Below are 13952 nucleotides of genomic sequence, written 5' to 3' on the forward strand. Positions count from 1 at the left end.
ATGTGCACGTCCAGTACTGCTCGGCCCTGTGGAAGCATCTTCCTGTTTCAGTCTCTGTTGGACACTTTCTTACACATTCAGCACACAATTTCCTAACAGACGTGGATTATCACGAACACTGGAGTAATTCTCATACTATAATTGTAGTGCTTAGCATACTTGTAAATCATAACCTCTTTTGGAGGATTTTACATAATGCTTAGTTCTTTCAACTTAGGATCTCAATGGGAGCTTTTTACCAGACTCATCTTGGTATCTGCGAATAGCTGGCAGAAGCAACTAAAAGGTACCCAGTGAAACAAAAGCAGTCTATTTTCAAGAAAAACTACAATGCATGCCATCACTAGGATTTTCTTAAGTAATTTTCTTCTTTTTTTTGCAACAGAGAAGGAAAATTTGCTCTGGCATAAGAGCACATTTATATACAGTTTCCAGAGCTAGAACCTTTGTTCCTGGAATACTGGCAAGATTCTACCTTCAAATATATGGAATCTGATTTTTTTTATACTTTTTTTCCCCCCAGTACCAAGGATCACAGTCAAGACCTTGTGCTTGCCAGGCATGCCCTTATGCCACTAAGCTATCTTCCCGGCCCTTGGAATCTGATTTAAAGAGATGTATTTTTAAGCTTCATATTCAATTCATTAAGAATAGTCTTTTTGAAATGCAACTTTTAAAAAGGAGCATGCAAATATTATAGCCTTGATAGGGGCTGGGGAGATGGCTCAGTAGAATAAGCGCTTCCCTGGCAAGTGCAAGGGCCAGAGTTTAATCCGCAGTTCCACAAAAAAAAAAAAAAAAAAAAGTCTTTGAGAATGATAAACAGAAATAAAATTACTTAGATACATTTTCTTGAACATGTGTGAATTGCATTACTTTGCCAAGGGTGGTGGCATTTTTGTTTTTGTCTTTTGCCAAAATAGAAATGATATGACCACAGAGGGGCTCTAGCATTAGGAAACAAAATATTTACATAATAAGCTCTTTTTTTTTCTGTATTTTTAGGGAAGGGTCTACAGGGTGTTTAGGGTCTCACTACTAGATCAGACTCGAAGTCATCCACCTTTTTACAGCCTCCCAAGAGTTGGGATTACAGGCACGTGCCACCATGCCCAGTCTTAATTGCTGTCTCAGCATGTCCCAGGGGAGGGATTGGCACGGCAGGGGCGGGATTGGTGTGGCAGGCCCAGAGATTGAACCCTGGCCCCTGTGCCTGCTTGCAGGCGCTTTAATCTGCTGAGCTATCTGGCCAGCCCTATCTCATTTTTTTTTTAAAGCAAGATCTTTCATTTCCTAAAGTCATAAAAACATAATATCCATAATAGTAATTACAAAAGAAGAAGTCTGTGGCAGGCTCACTGGAGGTGCTTGATATGGTGGTGACGTAGGAGAAAGAAAACAATAGCACTGCCTCAGCCTCCCAAGTGCTGGGCTTACAGGCATATACCACCATACCGAGCCATTTCATTTATTCTTGTTTTTTTTTTTTTTTTTTCGGAACTGGGGATTGAACTCAGGCCCTTACACTTGCCAGGCAAGCGCTTATTCTACTGAGCCATCTCTCCAGCCCATAATTGATGTTTGTTTTTGTATTTTGTCATTTCACTTATTCTTAACCACTTATTTTATACAATTAATTTACGATTTTAAAGATAAAACAAAATGCTGTGGTATAAACCTCATGAGGGCAGTGATGTTTTATACACAATCATTATTTCCCTATAAACACTTTAAGGAGCAGGTGATAATCACCAGTTTACATATTATAAAATATAAAGTTCAAGAGAGAAAATAAATCAGTAGTCACCAAAATTTTGTGCTTAATGGACCATTAAAAAAAAATCAGTAGCTGGGCATGGGGGTGCACACCTGTAATCCTAGCACTTGGGAGGCTGAAGCAGGAGGATCACCTCAAGTTCCAGGCCAGCCTGGCCTACATCCAGCCTGCACCACAAGAGAGATTCTGTCTCAAAACAAAACCAACCCAAACAAACAAACAAACAAACAAACAAAAAACCCAACAGTAATGATAATAATAAAGAAGAGAGAAACATTGAGAGAGGACAACTTTACATTTTACCAAATAATGATACTGACAAATTAAAAAACCCTTACATTTTTATTTCATAAAAGGATATTTTGTATAAAATAGGAAGTATTGTAATGACAGTACTTTAAAGGACTGTCATTTGATTTATGAAATGTACTTTTAATTTTAATATAAATAAAAATTTTAACACATTGGTGTTATTCCTTAACAACTAGAATTCTTTGACGACTGTCAATAACTTCACCAAATTATCTAATATGGTGTTTAGTAAAAGGCTTGTATTTCACAATGTCAACAAATCAAACTGAGTGCCTATTTTCTAGATACTTAAAACAATTGACTTTTTCACAAGCAGCAAGTTAAATACACACACAATGCTTCTGAGTCTTGTTGACAACTAAGATTTCAATGAAAGACAATAGGATAAAAGACCCACAATAATGTATGTGTGCTAAATGTAGTTCTCCAAGGTGTAATATCATGCAGCTAGAATGGATTAAGGCATGTTATTGACTTCTGTGGTTTTTTTTTAAGTGTATTTGCTTTTTTTTTTTTTCTAATGTATTTTAGTATAGGATCTACAGGGTCTCACTACACAGATCAGATTCATAGTGATACTCCTGTTTTCAGCCTCCCAAGCACTGGGATTACAGGTGCACCGCACTATGCCCAGTCTCAGTCACCTTCTCAGCGTGCCCTGGGGGCTGGGCTGTTACAGCATGCCAGGGATTGAATCACGGTTCCTGAACCGCAGCGCTTTAATCTTCTGAGCCATCTGGCCAACCCTCTGTTATGTTTTTCTTAAAACCAGCAACAGAAACTTAAGTTTAAAAGTCTACCTGTGAAATTGTATGTCGAAGTTGTAATGTTAAAACAACCAAACGTGCCACAAGTATTTCAAAATATCTTTTTCAAAAGCTACTACCAACAGATTGACTAAATTTACTAAAACATCCAAAAAGAAATTTTTAAAAAAGGCTTCATTCTGCTAGCTGGATGCCTGTAATCCCAGCCCAGGCTGAAGCAGGAGGCTTGCTGGAAGTCCAAGACCAGCCTTGGCTAGAGTGGGAGGCCAGTCTAAACTGCATAGAGACCCTTTCTCAAAAAACAAAAAAATAAGAATCAAGGTGTGATTCTGACCCTCTTCTTGTTGCTCTAAGAAGAAAAAGAGACAGGAATTGAGGGTGTGGCTCTAGAAGCCTTATTTGCCGTCTACCCTCAGATTTAGTCCATTCCTTCCAGCACATGACCTAGACCAGTAACTTCTAGATGAAAATAAGAGATAGATTTAAAGATGTGTACTTTTCCTGTTTGTTTTTGTTTTTTTATACAGGATCTGGCTAACTAGTTTTGATTGTCCCTGGACTCACTACGTACCCGCAGCTAGCCTCGAACTTGAGGCGATCCTCATGCCTCAGCCTCCTGACTGTTGGAGTTACAGGCGTGCGCCACCATACGTGCTCTTTTGCGGACATTTCAAATCTCTGGGACACACCGGGGTTTAATTTGGTCACTCTTTTTTGTTTTTTCTTGAGATCTATTTCGGATTTTCCTCTTGTTTCCACACGAGGAAAGGAGAGCCCTCTCCGATTCCGCAAGATCGGAAGTCTAGCATGACGTAAGCAGAGGGAATCTTCCTTTCACGGCTGCACCACAAGCCCGCCAACCAGACGTGGTCTGGGGGGCGGGGCGCGGCGTAGTCTGGTCACGTGACTCACGCGGGGGCTGCCGGGAGCCCCTGCCGCCTGCCGCTGCCTCAGGAACCACGTGGGGTCTGCCTCAGCGCCGCTCCCGCGCTTTCTCTGACTGACGAAAGAGGTCAGCAGGCGGCTGAGTAGGGACTTGGGGTGGGGCTGGAGGCTGAGGGCGCAGGAGAGGGTCACCGAGGGTCAGTGAGAGAGAAGGGGTGCGCCGTTCGGGCATCTTCAGAGAGGCCACGGCACAGGCAGGGAGGAAGGGGCGAGGGCACGTGAGGGAGAACAAGGCTGGAAATGGCGCGAGGAGCCAAGCAGTGTTGCGCAGGGCGGAGGAAAACAGTTGCGCAAGGCGGGGAGCGTGGCAGCTGGCAACAACCGAGCCACCAGCACCTACGCTTGCGTCACGGGGTGATGATGTGCTTAGTACGTGTCACAAGCGAGGACCAGCGCGTCGTCCGGCTTGGGGCTTTGGGTTATGAGAGAAAAAGGAACCGTGAGTACGGAGGCAGAAGTGCCCAGCTATAGGAGTTTTTATTTGGCCTGTGTGCATATTATCTTACTTTGAGAAAGGAGAGAGGTGTAAGGGGGCAAATTAAAAGCAAAAGAAAGGGGACCTGAGGCGAGACACGCTGTAATACGCCATCCCTGCTCGGAAGCATTTGCTAACTTCCAAGGCGAAGTCGGCGCAGTGGTGCATGTGTAGCGTCCTCCGCACGTGAATGTGCTCACGTTTGTCCACACGCGGTTGTGGACGTGAGAGGTGTGATTGTGAAATATGGTGTGTTTTCATAAAATGCAGTGTAGTGGACCACACACTGCTTTTAATCCTGCGCTAAATAGCGCCCCTTTGCTGAGAGCAGAACCAGCCCACCGTTCTGGCCACGTTCAGAAGCAGTTCTAAAAGTCGTCTTTCCTATCTTTAGTTGTGTTGTCCTGAAGCCATTCTGACCCTTTACCTTTCAAGGTCATATTGACATTAGGGAACAGCCAGAGGTCGCCTGGTGCCAGATCTGGTGAATAAGGAAGCACCATGGTGTTTCTACAAACCTGGCTTTCTGTGGGATGGCACTCAACAGTAGCATTCACTGTATTTTTTTTTTTTTTTTTTATCGTGCCTCTTAGACACACAGGGCAGAGGACTTCTAGAAGGCTGCAGAAAGTGGCAAGAATGATGTGTGTTCAAGATGAAAGTGTGTTCAAAGTGAGGGAAAGTATTTTGAGGAAGCAAACTGCCAGTGTGCCTTTTACTGTAATGAGTTATTTTTAGCTTTCACTGTAGTTTTGATCACCCATTGTACTCTACTGAATTTATTAAATAGCCTCCCCTATAATTTGTTTTTACTGTCATAATATGTATATGTACATATTATGTATAATCAGATCCATTTCAGCATATTTTTTAAAAGTAATCTGGTAACTTTAATGTAGATTTCATGTCTAAGATGTGTAAGTTTAAACTTAATGTTATAGACTTCAGGGATAACCTTCCAAATCTATGGGAAAGGAATTTGATACTATATTTAGATAAGGTAGGGCAGTAGAAACAATCTTAGACTAGAAAAGTGAGGAGATCTTGTTTCTGGTTTGGCCTGGACTTAACTTGAATAAAAGATTGAATGAGATGAGCTAAAAGATGTTTTAATGTTTAGGTTTTTGTAAGTTAGACTAAGCTACTCCTGAAACAAGGCAGAAATGTCAAAGAGATTAATTTGACAGAGTATCTATAGAGAAGTAGTTGAAAATGTTGAGAATGGTAGGTTGGCCCTGGATGATGGAGGACTTTGGAAGTCATACTAGGGAATTTGAACATACCCTTGAGCAATGAATAGCTGTGGAAGGTGTTTAAGTGAAGGGAATGCAGTGATTAGAGTTTTAAATTGCTCAAAGAGTAGTTGATAGAATGAGTTAAAGAGGGAAAAGTCAAATGTAGGTAACTGACAGATCATGAGAACTTAATAGCAACAGTAAGAATGGAGAAAGTAAAGGATTCAAGAGAGCTATAGCATGGAGTTTATCTAAATTCTGACATTGCTCTAAACTTTATAGTTTGTGCTACCAGGATATGATGGAAAATCACCTTGTAAAACCTGATTCTAGAAATTGCAAGAGGCCGAGGGAAGTGGAGGTAAGCTACATGTTTGTGGAAGCTTACTTTTTATTCTGTTTTATGTAGTTGTAAGTTTTACATTTAAGAAAGTTCAATTGATAAATGGGAGCTTAATGTTTTCATATTCCAAGAGCTAAGATTTTTCTAGCAGGAATCACTTTGACTCCAGCTGCTTTTTCACTAAGTATAGACATGCAAGAAATTATTGGGATAGTCCTTTTTGGTAACCTGTGATCTACAGACAGAATGGAGTCCATGCTTTTATGACACAGAATTTAACGTAATTTTTTGAAAGATACCTAGATACTTTACTGATTGATCCTTTGCCCTATATGTAGTCCTTTACCTCTGCCCCATCAATTGATCTGTTTGCATTTGAGATATTTGTTTGCTTCTTGAACACATACTATCATATAATTTTGCAAGTACTTGGCTGTTGTCCAAATTATAGTTGTTGTAATGCTGTGAAAACATCTACTGGCTCAAGATTTAAGGCATATTCAAAATTTTATTTTTTATTTTTTTGGAGACAGGGCCTCACTGTGCTTCCAGACTGGCCTAGAACTTACAGTGTAGCTCAGGTTGGCCTCAGAGTCATGGCAGTCCTGTTCCAGCCTCCAGAGTGCTAGGATTACTGTTGTGTGCTATTATACCTGGCTCAAAATCTAATTTATTTATTAACTTTTTTCAAAATCTAATTTAAAACTTAAAGTTTAGTATTTCGAAGAAGGTGCTTTTTGTGTCTAAAAGTTTCCTTGATAATATAATTTCAAGTGTATAAAATATACTTTTCTAACATGTTTGCTTTTTTTTTTTTTTTTTTTTTGCGGAACTGGGGATTGAACTCAGGCTCTTGGGCTTGCCAGGGAAGCTCTTATTCCACTGAGCCATCTCCCCAGTCCCTATGTTTGTTTTTTTCTAAAAAATGTTTCATTTGTTTTTTTTTAACATTGAAGATTGAACCCAGATTCTTAAGCATGATAGGCGAGTATTCTACCACTGAGCTGCATTACCACCCTCTGTTTGTTTTTCTAAAGGAACAGAATGTATGTGTCCTAAGATTATCATTGGCAGTGAACCTATTTTGTTTAAACTTTTCTTAGCCTGAAATGCCAGACAGTCCACTGCTGTCCTCTCATGAAAAATCAGATTCCCCATTCTCTGACTATTCTGGATTATTTCATAAGGATTTGACCCTGGAGAAAGAGTTGAATGGTGATGTATAAAATCTTTATATTTTTAAACATTGATTATTTCATACAGAAGATTTGTTATATTTCATAACTTATTCAGTGATTTTTTTTAAAACAGATACGAGCAAGGAAATTAATCTAATGTTTTTTACATATGCAAAGATCTTAAGGCAAGTACTTACAGTATATTTTCTTAGCTGTTTATGTTAGAAATAGTTTTCTTCTGGAAACTGTAATGGAAAGTTTAATTCTGGCTGAAAAAGATCTACCAAGTAATTAAAACTTTAAAATTTTTATTTTATTTCAAAATACTTATAATAGATTATTTTTCAGTTCTAACAACAACTTTTCCTTTGAATATCTCTTTGTTTTGCTATTACCAGAGCAACTACTAGACTGGATATATTTTGGTCTCTAGTTAGGGACCATGGTACTAATGTTAAATTTTATGTAAATATCTCTTTGAGAAATGTGACACTTAATGAAATTAATGCTACTCATCAAATGATATTAAAGATAAATATCTATGGGTTTTATCTATATGTGTTTGAAGCCTGAATTTAAGTATTTGTTGACCTGAGATTATACTATATTATGAGGTGCTATTTTAAACTACTGGACAGTCATTATACTTGTGTAATGGTTTCTGTGGCTGTAAAAATAGTTTACATAGTTTAATATTAAAATTATAATGAGTAAGTTGTACTTTCTACTGTGTCAGAAGACTTTTTTGAGCAAAATTACATTTATGTATCTGTGGGACTAATTTAATCTTTCCTGAAGAGCAGGAGTACATTAATTAACCTCTCTCATCCAAAACCATTTAAATAAAATAGCTAATTATATAAATTACACTATATTACTTATAGCATGATAAAGAATATCACCATGATGTATTTAGACTTTATAACTTGTTTTTAAACTTTATAACTTTAGTTTAATGTAAATTTTTTTCCCCATTAGTGAGAGAGCAGCATTAGATGCATCCTACATTAATGAGATAGATGGACTCTTCAAAGAAGCTACTACTATTGAGAATTTTCTGATACAAAAAAGAGAACTACTGAGACAGAGGCTTACAGTAATTGCAAACACACTGCACAAGTAAAATGTGTAAAATAAGTTGAGAATGTAAACCTGTTATTGTTGTAATAAAAGAAAGACCTTTATACTTTGAAAGTTCCCTAATCATTCATTAAAATGTATATCTGAAATAGGGAATTTTTTTCTAGACTTAAAAGGGATCTTGCACTGGACATTTTTTAAAGCTGGAAATTAATATGAAATGTGAAACTTTCCTTTTGAGGGTTCAATGTTTGGCACATTTTCTAAAAACATAAATTATTTAAAACTTACATGGGTTTTTTTCTCTTTTTCTCTTGGACTTCTATCTTTGCTTAAACTTCTAACAAAAGGACTCAGTTAATTTTATTATGTTTAATAATATTGTATTTTTTCTTTTGAAAAACTTTAGGAAAGTTTATATATGACTAAAAAGAATTTGATTTAAAATTATTTTCTTGTAATAGACTAGTAAAATAAAAACCAGAAAATACTAACTGGAACCTTGTATGAATGGGTTTTTACACATAATCATGTGTGTAGTTAATGAATTGTATTCAGAAGTCTTAGCAGCAGTATGGGATAGAAGTTAGTAATTGAAAAGTATGGAGACTGGGTTAAACACTATAACTTTGGCAAGACACTTCAATCTTTTCATTTTTATTTTTTATTATTATCTAAAGAGAATACAAAATATTTTAAACATTAGAAACAATACAGAACTTCACCAAAGAAAACAATAGGAATTCACTTCAATATTATAATTTGGGCAGGGGGGATATTTTGAGACAGGGTCTCACTTGGTAATAGGGCAGCCTTGAGCTCACTACATAGCCCAGACTGGCCTTGAATCTTGGTGATCCTCCTGCTTCTGTTGAATGCTGGGATTATAGGTATGTGCCACCATACCTGGCTAATTCTATTGTAATTTGAGAGTTAATTTGGTCTAAAGTTTCCTACTACTCAGGGGTACATTGGTTCTCTAACAGTTTCTTCCTTTGATATAAAGTTAAAAAGGTCAGTATACTATATAATTACATGGGCTAACTATATTAACCAGATTTTTTTTTTTTTATATTTTAGTAAGGGTGTACAGGATCTCATTATGTAGATCAGACTTGTAGTGATCCTCCTGTTTTCAGATGTGTGCCACCACACCCAGTCTTAATTGCTGTTTCAGTGTGCCCCGGGGGCTAGGTTGGCACGGCACGCCAGGGATTGAACCCTGGCTGCTGTGTCTGCCTAAGCAGGTGCTTTAATCCACTGAGCTATTTGGCCAGGCCTTTTTATTTATTTATTTTTAACCAGATTTAAAAAAAAAATCTCAGTTTCCATTTTTCAATCATATAGATAGTGCAGTCCATATGAACAGTGAGAAATTTGGTTACATTTGCAAAAAGTATACAGGGAATAGGAATGCTTAAAGAGGACAATCTATTTTTCTTTTTCCTGTCTTCTAACTCTAATGTAAAATTTCATCTCATCGGATTACTATTTTAGAGCATAAACATCACACTAAATAAATACCCATATGAAAAAGAATAATGAAAGTAAAATAATATTTACTTTAAAAATTGGTTAAATATGAAACTGTGCTACCAAGTTGGTTTGAAACTGTCTCATTGCTATTTGTTTCTCAATAAAATTATGGGGGAAATAATTGGTTAAATGAACAGGATAGAAGTCAACAAAGTACTGGAAATGAAATTTAAAAATTCAGTGCAGCAGAAGATTATATTTAATATGACATGCCACCAGAATTTGAATTATTTTGTTGGGAGTTCTTTAATGTTTGGAATAAAAAGATAATTCCACTGACCTATCATCCATCATTAAAAATGGTTTGAATTGTTTTTAGGCATTTATTTTTACTTTTTATTTTTTGATATTTTTGAGATAGGGTCTTGCTATGAAGTCCAGGCTGGCCTTCAACTCACTTTGTAGTCCAGGCTGATCTTGAACTCTCAGCAATCCTCCTGCCTCAGCCTTCTGAGTGCTGGGATTACAGACATGTGCCACCATGCCCAGAATAGGCATTTATTACTGTGAAAAGTAAGGTTAACAGACTACTTTGATTGCATTTTATAATATAACAATTGTATTCTTGTCCTTTGCACTTTCAGGAAATTGATGTGACCATTTAATTTGTATGATCATAACTAAGGAACTGGGTCCCCCCAGCCCCAGTCCTGGGGATTGATCCAAGGACCTTCACAGTGAACTAAATCATCAGCCCCTTTTTAAAATTTTTTATTTTGAGACAGGGTCTCACTAAGTCAGTAAGTTGCCCAGGCTGGATTTGAACGTGTGATCTTCCTGCCTCAGCCTCCCAGAGTACTGGGCCTATAGGCATGTTCCACCATGCTTGGCTAGGGAACTGACTTTTAAGTCGCAATGTATATGCTGTTCAGAATGGCCACCTTCAGTTTAAAGGATCTGAAAGCCTAATAATTAAGACTTGATTTTAAAAATCACATTTGATAGGGCCAGGGAAACGGCTCAGTAGAATAAGCGCTTGGCTGGCAAGCTCAAGGGCCTGAGTTCTGCAAAAACAAAAACAAACAAACAAAAAAAAAACCACAAAACAAAAACAAACAACAACAACAACAAAAATATTTGATAGCTTTGGTACCATCTGCATAAACAAGAATAACTCCCAACTGGAGATGTACTGTTGTAGTGATTCCATTACCTTTTGGTTTATACTTTTAGTGTCATTCTCATTTCAATAAAATGTCGCAAGTTTATGAATTATTTTGCGTTACTGTCAAAATATATGTTCAACCGTCTTTGTAAATCATACAGTAGAAAATATACAATAAATTAAGATACTATGTTCTAGTACTGTTTTTACAACTCCCCTTGAACTATACTTACAACTTTTCTAGGAAGACATGTTAATTTTTTTTTTTTTTTTTTTTTTTTTTGCGGTACCTGGGATTGAACTTGGGACCCTACACTTGCCAGGCAAGTGCTTATTCTACTGAGCTATCTCCCTGGCCCAGCATGTTAATATTGAAGGTATCTCTTTGGCAGTGCAATGAGAGTTATTGGATAGCCTTTGGGCAAGAAGGTCAGAGAGGTAGATTATGGATTTCTGAAAAGGTGGAAGATATTTCAGGCAGGAAAAAGGTTTTGTTTGTTTTTTGGTACGGATGATTTAACCCAGAGTCTTTATATAGAACTACAATTATTTCTCTATTTTTATTATTTCTATTTTTTACTCTGAGACAGGGTCTTGCTAAGTCACTGCATTGTCCAAGCTGGGCTTGGGGTTTGGAGCCCCTTATTTTTTTAGTTTATTGTTTTATGTATTTGGTACAGGGTCTCATTATGCAACTTGGACTTGTAGTGATCCTCCTGTCAACCTCCTCAGTGCTGGAATTACAGGTGTGGGCTACCATGCCTGGTCATGGTGGCCAGCTCTGCGCCCAGTGTGAGGGCGAGGCCAGTGGTGCTGGGGATCAAACTCCCCTCCGCATTTAGCCTCCCAGAGTACTGAGATTAAAACTGTGTGCCACCATGCCTTGCTTGGGGCAAAGTTTGTTTAAAGGTACAGAAGAACAAAAGCATATCATGGCATAAAAATGTACAAAGAACAGTGTAAAGTGGAGAGCAGGGGCTGACTTTTGTTTCTTGATATTCTTTCTTTCAGGGTCTCACTATATAATTCATAGTGAGCCTTGAGGTTCACTGTGTAGCCCAGGCTGGCTTTGCACTATTGGCAATCCTGCCTCAGCCTTTCCACTGCTGGGGTTACAGGTTTGTGCCACCATGCCTGGATAATGCCAAGAATAATCTTGCCTCAACACAATGTTTGATACATTGGTTCTCAAAAATGTTTGTAAAAGTAATGAAATCATAAATGGACATACCTTTTTTAAGGACATACCTTTATAGAGTCTTACTCATGTGTAAAAGTAAAGAATATAAAAAGAGTGACTAGAATGAAAATTAATAAAGGGAATCAGTGAATAGAAAATAAAAGATCAAATGAGAGGCAAAGGACAAAAGTTAAGGTGTTATCTGATTATAATGTTCTTTATCAACAATCAATAAATTTGGACTTTATTCTATGTCTGGATCTTTCAGAGGAGAGGAGTGGCAGAATGAAAGTGATCCCATGGATCCCAATCAACTGATTAATCCTAATGTGAGGACAGATTCAAGAGATTCAAATAAGACCAGTATTGGTTGTCCACTTTTAGTTTTTAAAATGAAAGAAAATTTATTTATAAAGTGCTTGTTGGGATAGTTGCCCTGAAAGCGAGACTAAGAGAGATTGATTACCAGCAGTTTAAAACCCTGTCTCTTCCCTCCCCACCCCATTCTGTCCTGAGCCAGGGACAATCCAGGAAGTTCTGTGAATGTGAGCGTACGGATTTAGAGATCACGGGATCTGCTGCTCCTGAACTGAGTTCAAAAATGTTTTCTCCAAACTTTCACCGTTTCCTCAGCAACCTTTCTGCCACTTCCGTGAGTTTTCTTTCGTTGAGAGCACGGCGGTTTCCAGGTAGGAGATTTGCCCTTGCCTTTTCCTGTAACTCTTCCTCTTCTTCCTACCAGTCTGCACTTAACTGTCTGTGCCTCCCCCCTCACCCCCCCTCCACCCCGCAAGATTATTTAAGGCTTCTGAAGCTTCCCCTTTGCATGGAGCAAATACTGGTAGCCGCTCCAGAGGCAGAAGTGAAAAGACTGAGCCAGCATTTGTTTGCTTATTGTTAGAGAAACAGCCTTCGTGTTCATATGCTTTGTTGGACATATCTGGGCAGGATTCAGAGTTCAGGATTTTATTGAATGTATGAGAGAATGAATATTCACTATTTAAACTTGTCTAAATTGAAAATTATTGTCACATATTACAATATAAATGTTTGATTCTTCTGTTTGCATTATGGGAAAATGCCTTCCTTAAAACCTGTGTTTTTTGTTTTGTAGCTTTCCATTATAGCTTCTATTTTTTTTCTTCTTCTTTCATGTTTTTTGAGACAGGGTCACTCTGCATAGGCCAGGCTGGCCTTGAATTCACTATGTAGCCCAGGCAGGCCTGGAATTTCTGCCCTAGCCTCCTGAGTGCTAGGATTATAGGCATGCACCACCATGCCTATAGCTCCTATTATTTCATGATTTCTTGAAATTTACTGATATAGAACTGTCAGAAATTATACTTATATGCACTATAAATTGTAAATGTATTTTATTTATTTTTAAATCTTTATTTACTTATTTATTCTGTACAGGTTCTCACTGTGCAGATTCAGACTCATACTGATCCTCATGTCTCAGCCTCTCCAGTGCTGGGATTATAGGCATGTGCCACCATGCCTGGTTTCAGTAGCTGGCATGGCATAGGGCTGGCACAGCATGCAGTATTGGGGATTGAACCCAGGTCCTTGCACTTGCCACACAGGTGCTTAGAATGCCGAGCTATCTCCCCAGCTCTGTAAATTTATTTAATTAAGTGATTTATTGCTTGTATTATATAGGAATTGTGTTAGGTACCAGAAGGAGATGGTAAGTAAAACCCACACTCTATATTCAAGGAATGCTAATAGTAAAGGTTGACAATGTATTCATCTTTGTCATAGAACACAATAAGGGCCATAAGAGAGCTATAGCGGTTACTGTATAACTTAGACTAAGGAGAATTAATTTTTGCTCTAGGAAATGGGAATGCCATACTAATTAAGTGGATTACATGGAAACTGGGTCTTGTGTTTTTTTTTTTTTTTTTTTTTCGCCGAATGCCTTCAAGGCATGACTGGCAGTCTTGTGTTGTGGGGATCGAACCACAGCAACCTGAGCCTGACTGCTTTGTTGAAGCAGCCACTTAAAGAACTGAG

The 13952-nt window shown here is 38.0% G+C and overlaps 2 protein-coding genes across 3 annotated transcripts in view; both read left to right on the forward strand.

Annotated features, from left to right (window-relative positions):
• The first annotated feature begins 3787 nt into the window (after positions 1-3787).
• On the forward strand, positions 3788-8360 carry Tex12 (testis expressed 12). The gene is made up of 5 exons (XM_004646360.2): positions 3788-3868; positions 5794-5872; positions 6958-7069; positions 7166-7217; positions 8011-8360. The coding sequence occupies exons 2-5, from the start codon at positions 5810-5812 to the stop codon at positions 8153-8155; spliced, it is 372 nt and encodes a 123-aa protein (XP_004646417.1). The 5' UTR covers positions 3788-3868; positions 5794-5809; the 3' UTR covers positions 8156-8360.
• Positions 8361-12501: 4141 nt separating this feature from the next.
• The window catches only part of Bco2 (beta-carotene oxygenase 2), a 49776-nt gene continuing 48325 nt past the window's right edge, over positions 12502-13952 (forward strand). Inside the window, exon 1 of one of the 2 annotated variants that reach the window (XM_023706621.1) lies at positions 12502-12622. In XM_023706621.1, coding sequence (XP_023562389.1) covers positions 12535-12622 — 88 coding nt within the window. In that variant the 5' untranslated portion in view covers positions 12502-12534. The remainder of the gene's footprint in view (positions 12623-13952) is intronic. The other variant, XM_004646363.2, reaches the window with a different exon arrangement.

The sequence above is a fragment of the Octodon degus genome, unplaced genomic scaffold (assembly GCF_000260255.1).
Source record: "Octodon degus isolate 3935 unplaced genomic scaffold, OctDeg1.0 scaffold00266, whole genome shotgun sequence".
Taxonomy (NCBI): Eukaryota; Metazoa; Chordata; class Mammalia; order Rodentia; family Octodontidae; genus Octodon; species Octodon degus.